Below are 22779 nucleotides of genomic sequence, written 5' to 3'. Positions count from 1 at the left end.
GTCACTTTTTGTCATTATAAATGATAAAAAATTTTTTATCATTTTATCATTTATAAAAGGGTGCAATTCTAGCTCGCCTTCTCGTGCTGCACCCTGGGTCATGCTAAAGGGCTAGAGCAACTAGAGGCCAGACCACTGAGCAATTCGGCAATCTCCTGACCATATTTACATATGGAAACTCAAAAGCTTCACAACGGTTCTTCTTTGAACCTGCTGACAAGGAATATTGGACATTATATCAATACCTGCCAGTTAAATCTTTAGGGTATTAGTGCATCAAAATGTCAATGTCTTTTTAAACTTCTACGAGAAAAAAAACGTCGATCTATTTCTCATTCAAGAATCACATATCAAAACTGAAGATCAAGTTAAATCTAGAGCAATAATCCCTGGCTATGACATTCTCGGGATTACTTACAGTCATAGCTACAGCAACATAACATATGTCCAAAATGGTATTGAGAATGCTGTGCTGATATCTTCTTCTACTGATGACGAAATCCATAAGATCGCTGTTAAAATAGCGGATCACATTAATTCACATTACGATTGTGAATGTATATAAACCACCTGCAACTGTTTGGCCAAATGATGTTCTACAGACATAATCCTACCCAATGGTGTACTCTGGGGACTTCATCAGTCATCATACTTCTTGGAAATACGATTGGAATAATCAAAACGGGGAAATATTAGCTGAATGAGCAGATCAACACCAACTTCAGTTGGTTTTTGATGCCAAGGAAAAAGACACCTTTAAATCAAGAGCCTGGAATCAGGATTATTACCCAGATTTGACATTTGTCTCTATTGATAGTGAAAATCAGCTTCTACTGACTTTCAGACGTATTCTTGAGGGTTTTCCAAATAGCCAGCACCGTCCCATCTTTATGGAATTAGGAGCCCAAATTCCAGTGATAACATCATTTCCTAGACCAAGATGGAATTTCCAAAAAGCTGACTGGGAACTTTACTGCGAATCTACATGCATGCCTTAGAGGAATTCGCCCAACTTACAAAAACTATACACGGTTCGCTGGAGCAGTTATAGCGGTGGCAAAAATACACATTCCTCGAGGCTACCGAAAAGAATACGTGCCTGGACAATACGAGCAGCTATCAGATAGCTGCTCATATTATTTCTTTCTAGAGCTCTGATAGATAAAGAACATACTAAAGAGGTAAAACGAACTAAAGGCTCTGTAACTTAAAAGAATCAACAATTCTCTTTGCCTTTTCCCTGTGAGGAAATATCCTTGGTGCTTCAAAATATAAAAATGGGGAAGGCTCCTGGATTTGACAATATTCATAATGAATTCCTGATGCACTGTGGACCTCATGCAAGATTGTGGCTGATTAAGTTCTTTAATGATATTCTTGAAAGTGGCTGTGTTCTTAAAGAAATTAAAAGGACAAAAATCATTGCTGTGTTAAAACCAGTAAGCTAGCAGACAGAACTGAAAGCTATTGCCCCAAAGATCTTTTAAGTGCAACCTACAAATTGTTGGAGAGACTAATATTGAATAGGCTCAGTGATAAAATTTTGAAATGTGTTCCAATAGAACAAGCAGTGTTCAGAAGAGATCGCAGCTGCACAGATCAAGTTCTCAGCTTAACAAAGTACATTGAAGCAGGATTTAAAAGAGGCCTGAAGACTACTGCAGTCTTTATTGCCTTAACAGCGGCTTATGATAGTGTTTGGAGGGAGGGACTCATATATAAATTTCTTAAGGTCATCCAATGTAAAATATTGGATCATCTCCTAAACAACTTACTGCGTGATCGATATTTCAGGGTAGTCACCGGAGGAAGCATCAGTAAATAGGAGTGCTTAAGAATGGATTACCTCAGGGCTTGGTGCTTGCACAAGTGCTTTTCAGCCTTTACATTGCAGATATTCCTGAAACAGCCAGCAAGAAGTTTGCTTATGCAGATGATCTAGCTTTGGCGATCAGCGACAAGTCTATAAAAAGAACAGAAGAAATATTGACAAATGATCTGTCGGCTTTATGGCAGTTCTATAAAAAATGGAAATTAACACCAAATTCTGGTAAAACCAAATGTTCTTGCTTTCACCTCAATGATAGACTTGTAAATCAAAAACCAGAGATATATGCTGATTAATTTCGTTTAATCTGACAATTAAATATCTGGGAATAACTCTGGATAGAACTCTGTCATATAAAAAGCATATGATTCATATCACTGCCAAAGTTTGCACCAGAAATAACATAGAAACTTTGTGGTACTATATGAGGCTCAAGTGTCACAACTCTGCGGTGCACTGCCATAGGTCTAGTTTATAGTGCAGCAGAGTATGGTGCTCCTGTCTGGCTCAATAGTTACCATGTCAATAAACTAGATGCTTAACTTAACTTCACTCTGTGTTTAATAACGGGTTGCATTAGGAGTACACCCTTACAATGGCTCTCCACTTTGAGCTATATTGCTCCTCTGGAACTGTGATGACAGGAAGCCTTGCTTTGTGAATATAAAGAATTTTAAATAACCAAAACCTCCCAATACATGAATTTATTCCAGATGCTTTATCTAATAGACTAAAATCCAGAAGACCTGCCATAAAAACCACCCATAATCTTCTTAGCCAGAATAACAGTATAACGAGTAAATGGGATGTACTGTGGTCCCAAGCAGTATCACCTGAAGTTCATAATTACATAAACATCTTCCAAAAACCATCTGGATTTGACCTGCCCAGGAATATACGGCCGATGGCTGACAGGATTCGTATGGTGTATGTGGAGACTTACTTTCAAAGTGGGGTAGGATACCAAATCCCCACTGTCCCTGTGGAGCTGAGACCCAAACCATTTGCCATATAGTACAGGAATGTGAGCTGACAGCATATCCAGGTGGCTTTAAGGATATCTTTGACTTATCGCCAGAGGCGATCAACTGGATTAAAAACCTAAATGTTAAAATATGATTAATCTTCTGTCTGATGCTTGTCATAAATTTCATATTTGTATTTGCCTGAATGTAGATGTTTTACTTTTTTTTTAAATTTATATTATCATATATGTGTATCTTATCTACTGTATATTCAAGTGTATTTTATTTTATTGTCTTTTAACCATGTGTACAAGCCATATGATAAATAAATAAATAATCATTTGTAAAAATGTTGACTAGGTAATGAGCTAAAATTGTTACTTGGTGAATACTGCAGTCAATCTGAATTTTAATTTTATTAATATGTGTTCTATCTAATTTTGTGATGTAAAATTTATTACTAAAGAAGTTAATGAATTTGCATAGTTTCCCTTTTATGGCAACCTTTTCTTTTTATGGTATTTAGATCTCTTAGCCTTGTCAAGTAAAATAATAAAACTGGAAAGTTTTTTTTGTTTATTGAGATTTTATTGTTAATTATCATAATATATGTCTTTATCATGAAATTCCCAAATTTCTTCTTTTAGATGTAGTGAAATTTTCTTAGAGTTGTTTTTTATTTAGTAGCATATTATATTACTCTTGATTTTTTATTTATTATCATTATTATTACTATTACACTGGCCAACAAAAAAAAAATTTTTCTGCTGATTATGATCTGACACGTGTTTTTTACTAATTTGGGTGCGCTGATTTCAAATATCAAACCCATTTTTTTCTATCACGTCAGGTTTTTCCTCTATGGCATTTTCTTTTTGCTAATTTGTAAGTTTTTGATAGTTTTAAGGAGGCAGTACTATTTAGAGGATCAAAAAAATCGATTTTTTAATATTATTTTCTGAAAGTATGTACTTTTAAAAATCTGTTCCTAACTTTTTATCAAGAAATTCAAAAAATCCCCGAAGATATAACCTATTATTCAAAGCGGTGTGCAGATCAGAATCGAAGCACTCACCGCTCTCGCTTGTTAGTAAATGAATAAATGCGTAAGAACCTGCAACGGCACGTACTGGTGCTTTGAATGCGAGAGAGGCCGATAACCGACCTAATACATTTACGTGATGAAAAGTAGGCGATGACAACTGCCTAAAACAAATGAATGCTATATGCGTCATAGCAAACAAAGACCGATCGAAATCAGTCAATCGTTAATCGATCGTGAAAGTATGATGAGCGCTTATAACATTTCAATAAAGTCTCTGGTTTTTTTGTCTTGTTAATTGCATGTTAGTCGGCAGTGAAGAAAATACATCATGTCTACTACTCAAAATTGTGTCAGTAGTGTAGATTCCTTCTACTACATTTGTGGCAGCTTTACTGTTCCCAGTCAAAAGACAAATATCACTGATTTCATTAAGAAAGTGTACTTTGCATACTTTGACATAAAAATTGCAGATCAGGACAAGTCATGGGCTCCAAATAAAGTGCGTAAGTCATGTGTAGAAAATTTACGACAGTGGAGCAAGGGAAAACGCCAAAAATTAGCTTTTGGCATTCCAATGATTTGGCGTGAATCAAAAAATCACGTAGATGATTGCTATTTTTGTTTAGTTCAGACTTCTGGTTATAATAAGAAGAATAAGAAAAAAATTGTGTATCCAAATCTCGACTCAGCAATTCGGCCAGTTGCTCATTCCAATGAAATAGCCGTGCCAATTTATAAAGGACTTCCTTTACTTGAGAACGAGCATGATCGGGATATGCCAGATGTTCTTGAGGAACAAGACCCGGATGTTGATTTAAACAATGAAAATAATTTCTAGTTCTGGTTTTGTTTTACTGAAGCGGAATTGAATGATTTAGTAAGAGATTTGGGCCTATCAAAGGAATCATCGGAATTGTTAGCTTCAAGATTAAATGAAAAAAACTTACCGGAGCAAGATACGAAGATAACTTTTTATCGTAGCAGGGAAAGTAATCTTGTACAATATTTTAAACACGAGTGTGGGTTTGTTTACTGTAACAATGTGTCAGGTTTACTAACTGAAATGTGTGTTGTACAATATCATCCAAATGAGTGGCATTTATTTATCGACAGTTCAAGCAGAGGTCTCAAGTGTGTCTTACTACACAGTGGGAATGTATATGGCTCAATTCCTATTGGCTATTCAGTCCACTTAAAGGAAAAAAACATATGAGGACATTAAAAAGATTCTGAAGTTATTAAAATATACAGACCATAACTGGATCATCTGTGTGGATCTTAAAATGGTGAACTTTTTACTTGGCTTTCAAAGAGGATATACAAAGTTTCCATGTTTTCTATGTTTCTGGGATAGTGGAGCTAGACACCAACCCTGGAGTCAGAAACATTGGCCTCTCAGAATATCCTTAAATGTTGGAGAACAGAATGTTATAAATCAACCTTTAATCGACAGAGAAAAAATCATTTTTCCACCTCTACACATCAAACTAGGTCTTATGAAGCAGTATGTTAAAGCTTTAGATTTACAAGGTGACTGTTTCCAATACATATGTGAAAAATTTCCACGTCTTAGTTATGAAAAAATTAAAGCCGGAGTATTTGATGGACCGCAAATTAGCACTTTAATGAGAGACCCAATTTCATCAACTCTATGAACGAAATTGAGAAAGAGGCCTGAACTTCATTTACGATGGTTGCGAATAATTTTCTTGGAAACAAAAAAGCGTGCAATTACAAAGAGCTAGTGGAAACAATGCTTAAAATTTCCAGCGCCTAGGTTGCAACATGAGCATAAAGCTTCATTTCCTATACAGTCATCTTGATAGATTTCCCGAGAATTTAGGTGCTGTAAGCACCAAGGAAGATGGGATTCTCACATGATGGCCGACTACTGTTGGAGTATTCAAAGGGATTGCCAAAACAGAACAGACAGCAGAAATTGCTACAAACAAAAATTTATTCCCTGAAACTCATCTGTAAGTAAAATTGTTATTTTTTTAAAAATATTCATGTAATTTTTAATGAATATTGTTAAATTATCGGCCTCTCTCGCATTTAAAGCGCCAGTACATGCCGTTGCAGGTTCTTACGCATTTATTCGTTTACTAACAAGCGAGAGCGGTGAGCGCTCCGATTCTGATCTGCGCACCGCTTTGAATAATAGGCTATATCTTCGGGAATTTTTTGAATTTCTTGATAAAAAGTTAGGAACAGATTTTTAAACGTATATACTTTCAGAAAATAATATTAAAAAATCGATTTTTTTGATCTTCTAAATAGTACTGCCTCCTTAAAACTATCAAAAACTTACAAATTAGCAAAAAGAAAATGCCATAGAGGAAAAACCTGACATGATAGAGAAAAATGGGTTTGATATTTGAAATCAACGCACCCAAATTAGTAAAAAACAAGTCTCATATAAAAGTCAGCAAAAATTGTGTTGGAGTGTGTTATCACCCAAGACCCCATGGAGTCAAAGACGCATCTAGGAGGTCCTATTATCATACACACAGCTCATCATACTGAACTTTAAACAAACTCAAATTCTCTGCAGACACCACACTCTCAGGCAAGGCATTCCAATCATTCACAACTCTGTATGCAAAAAACCTGCTTCTCACTCCCCTGCTCACATCCTCTTTATACAGTTTCCAGGGATGACCTCTGGTTCTCCATTGATCTCCCACTGCTTTCTGTAGAATCTCTCCAACATTGATCCTATAACAACCTCTTACTAACTTGTAGGTCTCCATCATATCTCCCCTCTTCCTCCTATCCACCAGAATCTGTAAATTCCATCTTCTCAATCTTTTCTCATATTCGACATGTGAGCGGTCAGAAACTACTTAGTCAGTTGCTTCTGGCCCATTTCCAACATCTCTTCATCCTTCTGAAAACCAGGTGACCAAATCTGGGCACAATAGTCCATGTGTGGCCTAATCAAAGCCTTATACAAGAATCTCCCTACTTCTAAACGTCAGTGTCCTCCGCATCATTCCAAGAAGTCTTGGTCTTGTCTTCACAATTTTGGCTATGTGTCCCCTAAATTTCAGATCCTTATCCACTATCTCTCCAAGATCTCTTATTTCCTCCACCTCTGACAGTATATCCTCACCAAGCATAAATTCTGCATCCCATCTTTGTTTGCCAAATTTTAAAACCTTACATTTAGCAACATTGAATTCGCATCCCCATTCCCATGCCCAATCACTAATCACTCAATTTATTCAAGTCTTCTTGTAAGGCCACAACATCTTCTCTACTCTTCATGGTTCGTCCCAACTTTGCATCATCTGCAAATAACTGAATATCTCCATCCAAATCTTTGCCAATATCATTAACATACAAATTAAACAGTAATGGTCCTAAAACAGACCCATGAGGCACATAACTAGTGACTTTCCTTTTCCTAGATATTGCTCCCCCACACACAACCAATTTATTCCTATGGAGTTCCCCCATTCCTCGACCAGTCTTAAGTATGTATTTTATGTATGTATTTTAAGTATATATATTTTATGACTGTAGATCTGTGTTCACAGGCCAGTTTGCCTGTTCTGAGGGACAAAAAACCTGAGTTTAAGGATGAAAAAACCCTCTACCTCTGTATGAGACCGGCTAACTCACCTTTAGTTGAAAGAGACCAGATAATCTTGGGGAATTTTCCTCACATCATGGATGGAAATTGAACTCAGGTCTTTGTGACCAAAGGGCTTCATCTATAACAACTGAGCTAAGAAGGTGCATTACTAAATTTTAGTGGAACTTGTGGCATAGTAATTAAATAATAAAGTAACATGTAAAAACCACAATGATATCTTTAATTAGTAAAATGAACATACAAGTTAAACAGTAATGGCCTTAAAACAGACCGATGAGGCACATCGCTAGTGACTTTCCTTTTACTAGATATTGCTCCCCCATACACAACCAATTTATTCCTATGGAGTTCCTCCATTCCTCCACCGTCCCTTAGGACTGGTCATAAAGCACATAAAGTTTGCTCTTCCCCAGTAATCTTACAATAAGAACTTTCCATCGTTAAAAAGTTAATGGAATCAAATGATTACAACTCCAATCAAATCCAACAGATACTTGACTCTTATGTTCTAACACCTACAGTTTCTTCAACAGTCTGCAGAGTTCCTATTCCGTACATTCCAGGAATCTCAGAACCTATAGGTAGAATTCTAAAAAAGTATCAATTGATTCCAACACATATTCCAATCAACAAAATTTCTTCTTTATTACCTTCTACAAAGGATAAACTGTCTTCTCTATCTTTGGCTGGTGTTTACCAAACTTGCAAATGCGATGTCTCTTATTTTGAACAAACTGGGCTGTTTTTTGGAAAAAATAATAAAAGAACATCAATATTATATTGATGTTCTTTTATTATTACACCGACCGAATTTAAATAGAAATGACTGTATGTCTCTCTCAAAGATAAGACTTTTATCTTATGTAAAAAACCATTTAATTTAATAGATTAATTTTAGTTATTTCTATTATTTCCTAGAACGTGGTAACAATTTTAATAACTGAACGTTTTGCCTATATTTCATTCCTATTACTGTTACAGACACTGAAGATGTACTATTAATTTTAGTATGAAATATCTGTCCTTTTACTAATTAAAGATATCACTGTGGTTTTTATGTGTTACTTTATTATTTAAGGCTCATTACTCTTGATATAATGGTTTTATAAAGTCTCATATCAAATACAGTAGCTATTAAAAGTGAAATTTAACAAAGAAATAAAGACGCTTCCTTACATGAGTAACTTCTGTTAATTGCAACCAGTGCCTTTCTCTAATTGCCGGATTTCTAAGTTCTGCAACAACTTGCAGAGAGATAAGTAAATTGTTAATGGTTTCAACAAGTTCACTGTAAGCATTCCACTGCCGTACGTCTTTGTCAAAAGATTTTACAGTTTGCAAGAATTCTTCACACACTGTTTCCAAGTAAACAACATCAACTTTCATCCAAGGGATTTTCTTCCATTCATTAATAGAACTTTGTACGTTGAATATATAATCCCAAAGTTGCTTCAAAAGTGTAACTTCACTTCTACACTGCTTTAACTTTCTAAATTCAGGAATATGAACTTCAAACAGAGCTGCAGCTTCTCTAAGTTCTTCCATTTCTTTTTCCATTTCTGCAACTTTTCCATCAAGTTCCTTCAGCATATTACATGGATCTTCACACATATAGGAAAATACAACTGAATTCTGAAAGTTCTCACGAAATTCAAGTTGTTTGTTATCAAAATCTGACCCTCGTTGTCGGATTGCAGCAGTCTCTATTGATAATAATGATGATGCTTGATGCTTCACAGCTTCAGATAATTTCTTGGTATTATTCCACATCTCAGGTAATTTCTAGAAGCAAAAGAGAAATAATATATTATAAATGCAGATACAATTTTGATATTAATTTTAAACTATTGTAACAAAAGAAACATTTAGCAATTTACTTGCATTTTATGATAAGGTAACGAATATGCTGGATAAGGGAGATTCACATACAGTGAATTTTTTTTGGATTTCGCAAAGGCATTTGATAGATTGTCACATGACAGATTGCTGTATAAACTGCATAAGATGGAATTAGATAGCATATTTGTTAGATGGATTTAAAATTGGCTGTGTGAAAGATGCCAGCAAGTTGTGAATGATAGAGCAGTGTCTCAGAAAAGGAAGGTCACAAGTGGGGTTCCCCAGGGTTCTGTTCTTGGTCCCCTGCTGTACAACTTTTTGTAAACGATATATCATGTGGACTGACTGGGGATCTTCAGGTGTTTGCTGATGATGCAAAGTTGGGGAGAATTATAAGTAGCACTGCTGATGGTAATTCCCTTCAGGAAGATTTGAATAGACTTTTTACTTGGGCAGGTTAGTGGGGTTGTAGTTTTAATATTAATAAGTGCAAGTGTTGTATTTTGGAGTGCATAAATATAAAGCTGTGCATTATATCAAAGGTGCCATACTGAAGAAAGTGAGACTGAAGAAAGGATGAGATTCGAGCTTTGGGAGTAATGGTTGACAGCAGAATGAAGTTTAGAGGGCATATTGCTATTGTTGCAATGGTTGCATATCATAGTGCTGCTATAATAAGGAGTACTCTAACATGTACGGATAAGGAAGTGATTGTGCCACTGAATAAGGCACTAGTCAGACCACACTTTTGTGCTCAAAGCTGGTCACCTGGTTTTTATGTGATGTGGAAATACTGAAGAGGGTCCAGAGGCAAGGGACTAAGACAATGTCAGGATCTTAGAATGCTATGGAGAGAGAGAGAGAGAGGTTGAAGAAATATGGATTACAGAGACTGATGGATAGAAGAAAAGAGGTGATATGATAGAGAAATTTAAGTTAGTGAGAGAATTTATTAGATTAATCCAGATGTGATTATAAAAAGAGTAGAAGGTGAGAGGGGAAATACCAGAAGCCGTCCCTGGAAATTATATAAGAGTGCAATGAAGAAGGATGTGAGGAGTAGATTTTTTACATGGAGAATTGTCAGTGAATGGAATGCATTATCGGAATGTGTTTTTAATGCAAGGAGTGTTAAGGATTTTAAGATTTGGTATGACAAATATGTTATCAGTTGAACAAACCTCTAATGATGAGTCTGCTGACTCCATAGAGGGTGCAATAATAATAATAATAAATCTAAAGTAGTAATAAATTACCAGCTGCATTGCTAATGTATTCTGTCATAGACATATGTTTGGGAGCTCATCATCATCAAATTCCTGATATGTACCCTCAAGAGATGTACAGGATACTATGCTAGCACCATGACTTCTTAACACTGTCAACAGATTAAAACTATTTTTTATCTTTCTATAATTGAGATTAACTTAAAGGTGATTGCATTTGAAGTACTGATCTACTTTCTAAAATATTCTGTCACATCTTCCTCCACATGCAAGGAACTTACCCTTTCATTAACCTGGATGTTTTAAACTGCAAATTTTCATCTAGTACCCGTCCCACCTTCCCACTACCATGCCTTACTGATATCATACATACACAGTATCTGGAATGAAATTGTTTCATCCATTGCTTCTAACTCTTCACCCCTCCTTAACTTCTAAAAATAAAGCTTGCTTTACCCAGATGGAACACTAATAAAATGACCATTAAATAGCACGACAATATCATCTGCCTTGATTACCTGAATCTCATTTCCATCCAGCAAAAGTAATCCAACCCTATCATTTTACTTCCTACTGGCCACACAGCAAAAAAAACTTGAGATAATTCTTGAGTTACAATCATATTCAAACTTAGTTCTAATCATATTCTTCCTAACTTGCACCTTATATTTTTCACGTAATTGTGTTCTCTCTTTCTTTATACCCCTTCCATAATGTCTTTTTCATCTGTAATTACCCATTTGACTCCAAGTCACTATCTACCATTGCTGACAACAACTTTTTCTCAAATATTTACCATGCACTACTAACCTATCTTGATTCAAGTTTCTAAATCTATTATAGTTTCCTGCTTTATGATTCCATACTAAGATTCAAGACTTTGTAGTGATGATTGACAGTACACTAAAATTTAGAGGTCATATTACAAAAGACTGCACATTGTAGTGCCACTATTATGATAGGAAGTACAATAACATGTAGGGATAAGATGGTGGTTGTGCCATTGTACGAAGGCAGTCAGACTACACTTGGACAAGTGAGTTCAGATATGGTTACCTGGTTTGTAATGTAATGTGGAAACATTGGATAGGATCCAGAGAAGGGTAACTAAGACAATATCATGATCCTGGAATGCTGGCTATGAAGTGAGGTTGAAGAAATGTCAATTGCAGAGTTTGGCAGATAGGAGGAAAAGAAGTGATATGATAGAGATGTTTAATATTAATAAATTATTATTATTATTAAACAAGACCTCATGGAGTCAAAGACTCATCTAGGAGGTCCTTTTATCTCACACACATCTCATCATACCGCGTCTTAAACACATTCAAACTCCTTGCAGACACCACACTCTCAGGCAAGGCATTCCAATCACTCACAACTCTGAACGAAAAAAACCTGCCTCTCACTCCCCTACTCACACCATCTTTATACAATTTCCAGGGATGACCTCTGGTTCTTCCCTGATTTCCGACTATTCTCTGTAGAACTTCTCCACCATTGATCCTATAACAACCACTTACCAACTTGTAGGTCTCTATCATATCTCCCCTCTTCCTTCTCTCCACTAGACTCTGCAAATTACATCTTTTCAATCTTTCCTCATACTCGGCATTCCAGAGGTCAGAAACTACCTTAGTCAGTCGCCTTTGGACCCTTTCCAACATCTCTTCATCCTTCTGAAAACCAGGTGACCAAATCTTGGCACAATAGTCCATGTGTGGCCTAATCAAAGCCTTATACAATGGAACAAGAATCTCCCTACTTCTAAACGTCAGTGTCCTCCGCATCATTCCCAGAAGTCTTTGTGTTGTCTTCACAATTTTGCCGATGTGTCCCGTAAATTTTAGATCCTTATCCACTATCACCCCCAGATCTCTTATTTCCTCTACTTCCAACAATATATTCTCAAAAAGCATAAATTCTGCATCCCATCTTTGTTTTCCAAATTTTAAAACCTTACATTTTGCAACATTGAACTCACATCCCCATCTGCTTGCCCAATCACTCAATTTATTCAAGTCTTCTTGCAAGGCCACAACATCTTCACTACTCTTTATGGTTTGTCCCAACTTTGCATCATCTGCAAACAACTGAATATCTCCATCCAAATCTTCGCCAATATCATTAATATACAAGTTAAATAGTAATGGCCCTAAAACAGATCCCTGAGGCACTCCACTAGTGACTTTCCTTTTCCTGGATATCCAACCCCATCTGCTCTAGTTTGACTGTCAACTTATCATGAGGTACTCTATCAAAAGCTTTTGCGAAATCCAAGTATATCACTGTGTATCCTTCTCCTCTGTCCAAGGAAGCAGTCACTTTATTGTAATTAGTAAGTAGATTACTAAAACATGACCTCCCTTTAGCAAATCCATGCTGTCCATCAAAGATTATACCATTGTTGTCAACCCAACTCTGGATCCTAGTTCTCACAAGCTTCTCCAACAACTTAACCACAACACCTGACACACAGATAGGCCTATAGTTTGATGCTTGAGTTCGATCACCTCCTTTATGAAGTGGCATAATCTTGCCCTCCTTCCACTCTTTAGGGACTTGACCAAGTGCAAGACTCGTATTAAAAAAATATGTCGACAGGTGTCAACTCTCTGGCACATTCCTTCAGAATATGCGGTGATATATTATCAAGTCCCACAGCCTTATTTACATCTAGTTTACTCAACTCCCCAAACACCTCTTGCTCACTTACAGTCAGTCTCTCCTCCCCATCATCAACTGCTCTTAATCTCTCCATGAAGTCACATTCACAAGATTGAAAGATCTTTATGAACTGCTCAATAAGTATCTCCACCACACATTCTGCAACAGCTGTCTTTATACCATTTCCTCCAATCAATGTCATCCTTCCATAATCATTCTTTCTTTTGCTGGCTACATATCGAAAGGACTCCCTAGGATTCTTTTTGGCTTCATTAACTAACTGCTGTTCCTACCACTCTTTAGCTACTCTCACCAACCAAGTCACCCTCCTTGCCTGGTCTTTGTAGACCTCATAAAATTGGTTACTTCCACTTCTCTTATGCTGCCTCTACAATGCCCTTTTTCTCTGTATTGCATGCTTAATCTCTTTATTCATCCATCTCACACCTACCTTATTTAACCTTCTCACCCATAGTATACATTTAGACATTGCATCTACTAAATATTTTTTGAAAATTCCACAAGCTGCATTGATCTCTTTTCCAGCTAACTCCTCATTCAATGCTACACCTGCAAGCTGTCTCCTGAGCTCTTCATAATCATCCCCCTTATAGTTCCACATATACCCTTTTTTTACAGGGGTCCTTGCACTGCTGGCAACCACCGAAGTAATCACGTCATGGTCACTTTCACCAATTGGTGGATGATTTGATACCTCATTGATGAGATAAGATGACCAAATCCAAGACCCTCAATCCTCGTGTGCTCTCTGTTACATACTGTCTGAGGTAGTTATCCCTCAAAAACTCAAGAAACTCATTTTCTTTACTTCCAGTTGCTATCTCTCCATTCCAATCTATATTGCCATAATTAAAATCACCCATAATGATCACCCTATTCTTATTTGCTTGGCTTATTTGACTATACATTTCACTATCACCACCATCCACATTACCACGTCTATAACAACATCCCACCAAGTATTTGATTCTATTCACCTCTATCTCACACCATACTGCCTCAAAACCACTGGCCCCATTTCCCTCTTGCATCTCTACCTTGTATGGACATAACTCTTTCTCTATGATCAATAGCACTACCCCTCCCTTTTTACCCCTTCTATCCTCAAGAAACATCCACACATCATACCTTTCTATCTCTATTCCTGTCAGGATGTCATCCTCATCTAACCATGTCTCACTTATTCCGACAATCTCTGGGTGCACATAATGCAACCATTTCATCCGCCTTGTTTCTTATACTTCTAGCATTGGTATACAAACACAACAACCTATTTTTGGATCTACAGCTAGTTCCACTGATACCACTCACTCGATGTGATCTCTCCATGCTGGACTGGGGCCATTTCCCTTTCTGCTTCTTCATTTTAGAATCCTTTGCAATTCCATCTGTTTCCTTTTGATCCCTGATCATCCCATTACTTTCCTGCCTATACATGCTCTCACCTCCTCTTGGAGCATCCACCTTTCTCACGCTGTGTACTCCTGTCCAGCCTGAGCTCTCCTGTCTTACTCTCCTGCTCTTCCACATCACTCCCCTCTCGATCTGATTCATTCTCTCTATTCACTTCTCCACTTTTCAGCAGCAGTCTCTCCAAGCGACTTACACCATAACCACTCGAATGCAGTCCATCGCTCCCATGCAGCTCACTTCATCCCTCAAACGCATTCCACACATTAACAAACTGTACTCCCATCTCTTCACACATTTCAGCCAGAATATCATTCATAATCCTTGCTCTCTGCCTCATTTCACCACAATCATATCTAGGCAACACACTGACTACCCTTCCTGTCACACTATTCTCTTTTATCTTTCCAAGCAGTCTCCTGACATTCATTTTGACATGCTCTTTGTTCTCTCTCAAATCATTTGTACCAATTAATACAATTAACTCTTTTGCTCGCTCCCGCCTCATATTCAATGCCTCAATCACTTTACTCATTTTACCGCCTGGAAAACATACCTTGTGCATTTTATCCTCTACCACTCCTTTAATAATGGAGTCGCTATACAACGCCACTCGCTCATCATTCATTAACTCTTTCATGCCATCATGATTTATTTTAATAGTTTTGACCTGAATTCTCTTAATTTCATTCCATATCCATTTCATTTCTTGCTTCATCCAATCCAATTCACCTTCCGAACCTCACGACACATTCTCTCTATCATTAAATCTTTCTAACTTTCTAACTCTCGACCCCCTCTTTTCACTTTCCCTCACATTCATCCTTCTTTGTTTCCGTACTTTCGGTCCAACATACGTCCAACTTTCACTATCATTCTTCTCACTTTCACTCTCACATATCTTTCTTTGTTTCCGTACTTACGGACCAACATGCGTCCAACTTTTGCTATCATTCTTCTCACTTTCACTGTCATTCATCTTTCTTTGGTTCAGTCCTTTCGTTCCAACATGCGTCCAACTTTCGCCATCATTCATTCTTTTTTCGCTATCATTTATTCTTTCGATTTTTTTTACTTGCGATTTCTGCATCATGCCATTTCTACTTTCATTTGTCTCTCAATTTTGTTTCTTTCTGCCTCACTTTCGTCCCTTTTAACATCTGTTAAGGTCCAAATCGCTCCTTTTCTTTTTTCCTGATTTTTTAACATTTTTTCGCCTGTCTTTCTCACCATCCTTCTCTTTCAAACGTGCACTCGCGACACAATCGGTACTAGCACTTTCTGTCATCGATTTCATATTCACATTCATCAGTTCCTTTTTGAGGTCACATTTTGCACACACCCTTCTTCCATCCGCACTAAACATCCACAAATCATTTATGTAATCGAAGGAATACATATAACAGACCTCACACTTAACGAAACGACTGAAATCTAAATTAAAATCATGGAATCACTATGCCGCTGCCTTTTTTTTTTTTTTTTTTTCTCTGCAGATTACTAGGTCTAATATTAACGATTTCGTATTTAGTTTAGGCAAGAAAAAAACCCCCACACTAATAATATCGGTAGCATACAACGTTTACAGCCGCTCTTACTTAAACAATTACGCATATATACTTAATTATTCCTAGTAAAACTTATCTGAATCAGGAGCTCTTCAAAACACGTCCGTAGCGCTTTACCCACAAGCGACCTCTTGTTGTAATGGGATTTTATCAGATTACACTAGAGTAGATTATAAAAAGAGTAGAAGGTAAGAGGAGAGGAACCAGAGGCCATCCCTGTAAGTTATTATTATTATTAATTATTATTAACACCTGACCTCCATTGAGTCAGAGACTCATTGTGCGAGGGACACACTATTGCAAACAATGCTCATCCAACTGTGTCTTAAAATGATTCAATGTATCTACATTCATAACACACTCAGGCAATTCATTTCACTCACGAATCACCCTCCATGCAGAGAACGTACTCCTCATTCTTCTGCTCACACCCTCCTTATACAGTTTCCAGTGATGGCCTCTTCTACCCCCATTCCCATTCTATGAGAAATCTCTTCCATGTCAACCTGATAATGACCCCTGACTAGCTTATATGTCTCAATCATATCCCCCCATCTTCCACTTATTCACGAAGCTCTGCAGTTTACATTCTCTCGATCTGATTAATATAGCATCATGTCACTGAAGACATCGCATGAGCAGATGTAGAGTTGTATAAATGAGCAAAGGTCATTACTGTAGAGTATCATTTGAATGGGTCATAGAAAAGCAAAGCATTGTAAATTACTGTACAACTGTCTGTACTCCACATTCGAAAGATCACTGACCACTTTTATGAATCTTGTCTGGACCCTTTCTAACATTTCTCATCACCATGAAAACCTGGCAAACAAATATGTGCACAATAATCTATATGAGACCTGATCAAGGCCTTATACGATGGTATCATAACTGTATTATTTCTGCATGTCAGAGTCCTCTGTATCACTACCATTATCCGATGTGACATCTTCACAACTCGTGCAATGTAGGCCCTGAATTTCAGGTCCTTGTCCACCACCACTCTCAGATCTCTCATCTAAGATCTCACCTAAGTACACCTTCCACAGTCTAGTGGGATCGATGTGAAGATAGGAGCTAAGGTATCATTATTAGGCCAGTAGTGGTATGTAAAGAAAGTTTAAGAACTAATTACAGTATTCGTATTACTTCCAAGCCTCCATGGAATCCGAATACAAGTCATGGGAGGTTGAACAATTATTTATCACAATAACTATCATGTCTTCCTTCAAAAACATTTCAGAGTGGGAACTCACCACCCACTCTGGCAATGCATTCAACCCATTTACCACACACCATGCAACAAATGTCCTTTTCATTTCCTTACTCATACGGCCTTTGTACAGTATCTACGAATGACTTCTCATCTTCCTATCAACCCCATACCATAAAACAATTCTCTGTATCTATCTAATAGGCTTCTCTCACCAACTTATATTTCTCAATCATATCATCTCTCATTCTCCTATCTCCCAAGCTCTGCAGGCTGTATTTCCATAATGTGATGTCGCATCAGTGTCATTTGCCTCTCAATGTTTCCTTATCACAAATATAGCTAGGTAGCTACATCTGTGCAGGGAAATCCAAATCAGATCTGATTATTACTCATAGTGGAATTATCACTTCCTTTTCCACATTTTTTTTTTTTTTTTTTGCATTACGACAGCAATTTCATAGTTACAACTTAAACTTTCGTAATGTGTCATCTGAATTTTCAGTTCTCTATCCACCAAGATCTCTGGATTCTTAACCTACTTCACCTGATAAAGTAGGTTAAGAATTACTTCAAAATTACTTCAAGATAATAAACCTCATTGTATAAAACTGTATAAAAAGGATGTGAGCAGGGGGATGGGAAGCAGGTTTTTTTCATGCAGAGTTGTGAATGATTGGAATGCCTTGTCTGAGAGTGTAGTGTCTTCAGAGAATTTGAGTGTGTTTAAGGAATGGTATGATGAGCTATGTGTATGATAAAAGGACCTCCTAGATGGGTCTTTGATTCCATGGGGTCTTGGGGTAATAATAATAATAATAATAATAAAACAGTCCACTGAACAATTACACTACATCTTCAGCAGATTTGACCTGTATTTCATCTCTAGCAGCTAAAGTCAGTCTTCCATATTCACCTTTTCTTCTAAGATGACATAACTAGAATTCTGTAATGCTTTTCTTTATTGCTTCAGTCAATTTCCTTTCATAGCTTTACACTCCTTATGCTACTGAGGGGTATGTTCTTTGCATATTATCCATATCATCATCTTTCTCAAAAGCTCCTCCATAATACCATGATTCATTCATTTCATACCAATTTTATTTATTAACCTAAGGAAGATAATTTGACAATGCCACAACTTCACTTCAACTTATCATGTCACTCACATTGCTAATCTGTTTCCTTAATTTTTCATAGTTCCCTATTCTTTAATTCTATAAATCAGCTTGTACCAGCCTAGCATTTCCTATGTCAAAACCAAATGATACTCTCCCCAACTAGTGACTTCATGATGACACCTTCTATTATCACTGTATAGGATGACATTATTAAATCCAACATTTCTATTCCATGTGTTGCTTCAACTTCATGATGCATGGGGTAGTTGTCCTTAACAACTCAAGGAATTCAATTTTCTCCTTATCCACTCATTATTTCCTACTTCCAATCAATACTACCACAGCTAAAGTCACTCACCAATCATCTGCATGAACATTTCATAGTTAGCACGCCTTTACATTTCCTGGCCTGTAGCAATACCCTGCTAAATATCTAAAATTTGTGCTTACTCACCCTCACATCCACACAGATACTATCACTACCACTTTAATTCAAGTTCGATTTGGAGGGTAACAATTCTGAAATCATTGGTGATATCCCACCTCCTCTTTTCTGTCTTCTCCCAAAATGCAATAACCATCATACGTATTCCAGTGAGTACCTCCATTAACCATGTGTCATTAATACCAAAGATTTGCAAACTGATTGACTATATCAAAGCCACAAAATCTGCAATCCTATTCCTAATACTCCTTACATTGGTATATTAGGCACAGAAGCTTTATCCATGTCTCCCTTTCTTTCCTCCAATTTCTCATCCCATCATTCAAGTACTTTAACTCTGCTTGCATTCCGGCCATCTCTGAATCCCTATCTAGTTTTCCTTCATCATTTATTATTATTATTATCCAGGCTTCCATGGAGTCAAAAGACTCATCATGGGAGGTCATTTTTTAGGAAATACAAAGTCTATCACATCACTCCTTGAACCTATTAACCGTTCCCACTCCAACCACTATCAACTGGTTAACACCACTCTTCATGCAAAAAACCTACCCCTTATGTCCTTGTTCATACCCTCCTTACACAACTTCTAAGTACGTTCCCTTGTTCTACCCCATTTCCCCATACTACGAAAAATTTCTTTCACATTAACCTGGTAACAACTTTTTATCAACTTAAATGCCTCAATCATATCCCCTCCTCTCTCTCTCTCTCTCTCTTTTCCTCCTATTCACAAGGCTTTGTAAACTGCATTCTCTCCATCTGTCCTCCTATCTGACATCTCAAAAACCAGTTACAACCTTAGTCAGTCTTCTCTCGAACCTTTCCAAACTGTTCTCATCATCATGAAAACCAGAGGATCAAATATGTGCAGAATAATCATTATGAGGCCTGATAAAGGCCTTACACATCAGTGATATCCCAGAACCTCTTTATGTCTACAGGTTAAGATCCTCTGCATCATTGCCATAATCTGATGTGATATCTTCATAACTTGTACAATATGACCTATGAATTTCAGATCCTTGTCACCACCTCTTCATGGTGTCTTATCTCTTCAACGTCCTCTTAAATTTCCCTTCCAAGAGTACACTTTGCATCCCATTGTTGCCTACCAAATTTCAGAACCTTATTAAATTAGAGTGGGCAACATTGAATTCACAATTCAATGTTGCCTACTCATACAATCTATTCAAGTTGTATATTAAGTTGTATAGCTGTATATGTGCACGATAATCCTTACGAGGCCTGATCAAGGCATTATATACTGGAACCAGAACCTCTTTATTTTTACAGGTTAAGATCCTCTGCATCATTGCCAATGTTGGCCTTGTTGGCCAAGTGGTTAGCATATCTGCTCTCCAGCCAAAACGGCTGCAGGTTCGAATCCCATCATGGGCATGGATACTTGTAATTGTCTATGAAAATACTAGCAGTGGTGGTGGTGGGTGATAAATGGCATTGGTAGTGATGATGGTAGTTATAGCTGTGGATTGAATGGTGGACATGGAGAGTTGTAGAGCAGGTGTCCTCCCTTGATGAGTCTTTGGACTCCTTGGAGGTGTCATGTAATAATCATCATCATCAATAACCATGGGTCCAAGGCCCGTAGGTGTCTGCTGTCATCTTGATATGATTCTTCCATTGCATTCTGTTTTGTGCAAGATGACTCAATTTGTGTATAGAGTTTCCCCACCATTTGACGATGTCATCGCCCCATTCTCTGTTTGGTCCTCCTCTTTTGTTCTTTCCTTCAATCATTCCAAACAACAATGTTTTTAATTTTCTCTCATCATTCATTCTACATATATGGCCAAATAGACATAGTTTCCTTTTGATTATTTTCTGGATCAGGTTTTCTTTTGGTTGAATTCGTCTGTAGATTTCCTCATTGTTCACTTTCTGTATCCAGCTTATTCTCAAGATCTTTCTATAGCACTTCCTCTCAAATGCCAATATCCTCCTTTCAGATTCTCTCAGGAGTACCCAGGCCCTGGCATCCATAGAGCATGCTGCTGAAGATACAGGTTTCTACAATGCGCAGTTAGTTTGCATCTTTATAGCTCGGCTCTTCCATATTTTGTCCATGGCTTTTAAAATAGTTGTTGCTCTGGCTATTCTAATTTTTATCTCTTTTTTGGGGTCCAAGTCATGCATCATGTGGCATCCAAGATATGTGAAGTGTTCCACATTTTCCAGTTGAATAATAATAATATCACCAGTTAAACCTATCCCAGTATCATTAATATACAAATTAAATAACAATGGTTCCGAAACTGACCCTTGCAGGACACCACTTCTCACACATATTCCTTATAGCTTGCACATACTCTGTTTTATTATTTTCCCCTGACTGGCTACACACTCTCTTTCTCTCATTAACAATCAAGCCAGTATATCTCTAAATACATCTTATATCACAATATATCATTTACATATATCAGATATCGCAATATATCTCTTTATTATAAGACAGAAATGGTTAGCTTACCAGAAATTTAATAATTCGAATAGGATTAGAATTCACAACATATAAGTAGACAGTATGAAATTTAGCAATAAACTGCAGCCCTATTTTCTGGATAGCCGATCAGTCTAAGCTACCATAAACCAAAGTAAAATATTTGCAGTATGCAATTGTGAATTCTGATCTACACATGTGGGTATCAGAATTAACAATCCCATTACTGACTGACAATTTATTAGGGGCAAGCAGGTAAAGAATTGTGAGAAGAAAAGTAGGACAGGAGTAAAGCTAATGTGATTATATATCAATGCAAGAAGAAATTATTATTAGTAGTAGTAGTATTATTACGGGTATCTCCATGGAGTCAGTAGACTCATCGTGGGAGACCCAAACTATCAAAACAATATCTATCATATTTCATCTTGAATTCATTTACAGACGAAGCATTCACAACTGAGTCAGGCATGCATTCCACTCATTCACCACCCTCCAGGAGAAAAACCTTGTTCTCACACCCATGTTAACCACATATTTCCTTAATTTCCAGGGATGACCTCTTGTTCTTCTATCACTATCACACAGCTGAAACATTTCCCCTGCATCAATCTTATAAAAACCTTTTAGTAATTTAAATGTTTCTATCATATCCCCTCTTCTCTGCCTATCAACCAACCTCTGTAATCCATAAGCTATCAATCTATCAATGTAGGAAGCATTTTTTACATCACTCACCAACTTAGTCACTCTCCTCTGAACCCTCCTCATCTCCAAGGAATCCAGGTAACAAGACCTGAGCACAGTAATCCAAATGTGGAAGTATAAATGCTTTATAAAGGGGAATAATAACCTCTTTATCTCTGGATGTTAGCATGTTCCTCAATAACCAATTAATTTTATGTGCAATCTTGGACACCTTAGCAATGTGTCCACTGAACTTCATCTCCCTATTTACCAACACCCCTAAGTCCCTAGCCTCATCAATCTCTTGAAGTACCATTCCATCAATGTAGTACAGAGCTGGTAATCTTTTAATCCCAAAATGCACAACTTTACACTTTTCGATATTGAACTGATGTTCATTACCTTTTGCCCATTTTGTCAGCTTATTTAAATCATCCTGCAAACTCTCAACATCAGCTTGATATTTTATTGCGCTACTCAACTTTGCATCATCAGCAAACAACTGAATATTTCATTTTAAGCCATTTCCTATATCATTTATGTACAAATTAAACAACAATGGCCCAAGCACGGAGCCCTGAGGTACACCACTGGTCACCTGTCTCATCCTGGACTCTGCTTCTCCATACACCACCTTCTAGTATTTCTCCATGAGCCATTCTCCTATCCATCATCATCATCA

The 22779-nt window shown here is 37.1% G+C and overlaps 1 protein-coding gene across 1 annotated transcript in view; it reads right to left on the bottom strand.

Moving 5' to 3' along the window:
• Nucleotides 1-22779, bottom strand: part of Dhc93AB (Dynein heavy chain at 93AB) — a 1274973-nt gene that overhangs the window by 811610 nt on the left and 440584 nt on the right. The window contains exon 21 of the mRNA XM_090403805.1: nucleotides 8606-9221. Coding sequence (XP_090259931.1) covers nucleotides 8606-9221 — 616 coding nt within the window. The remainder of the gene's footprint in view (nucleotides 1-8605; nucleotides 9222-22779) is intronic.

The sequence above is a fragment of the Typopeltis vanoorti genome, chromosome 1 (genome assembly GCF_054136105.1).
Source record: "Typopeltis vanoorti isolate ZY-2024b chromosome 1, IOZ_Tvanoo_1.0, whole genome shotgun sequence".
NCBI lineage: Eukaryota > Metazoa > Arthropoda > Arachnida > Uropygi > Thelyphonidae > Typopeltis > Typopeltis vanoorti.
The sequence above is the reverse complement of the archived record's forward strand: the minus strand, read 5'-3'. Positions and strand labels throughout refer to the sequence as shown.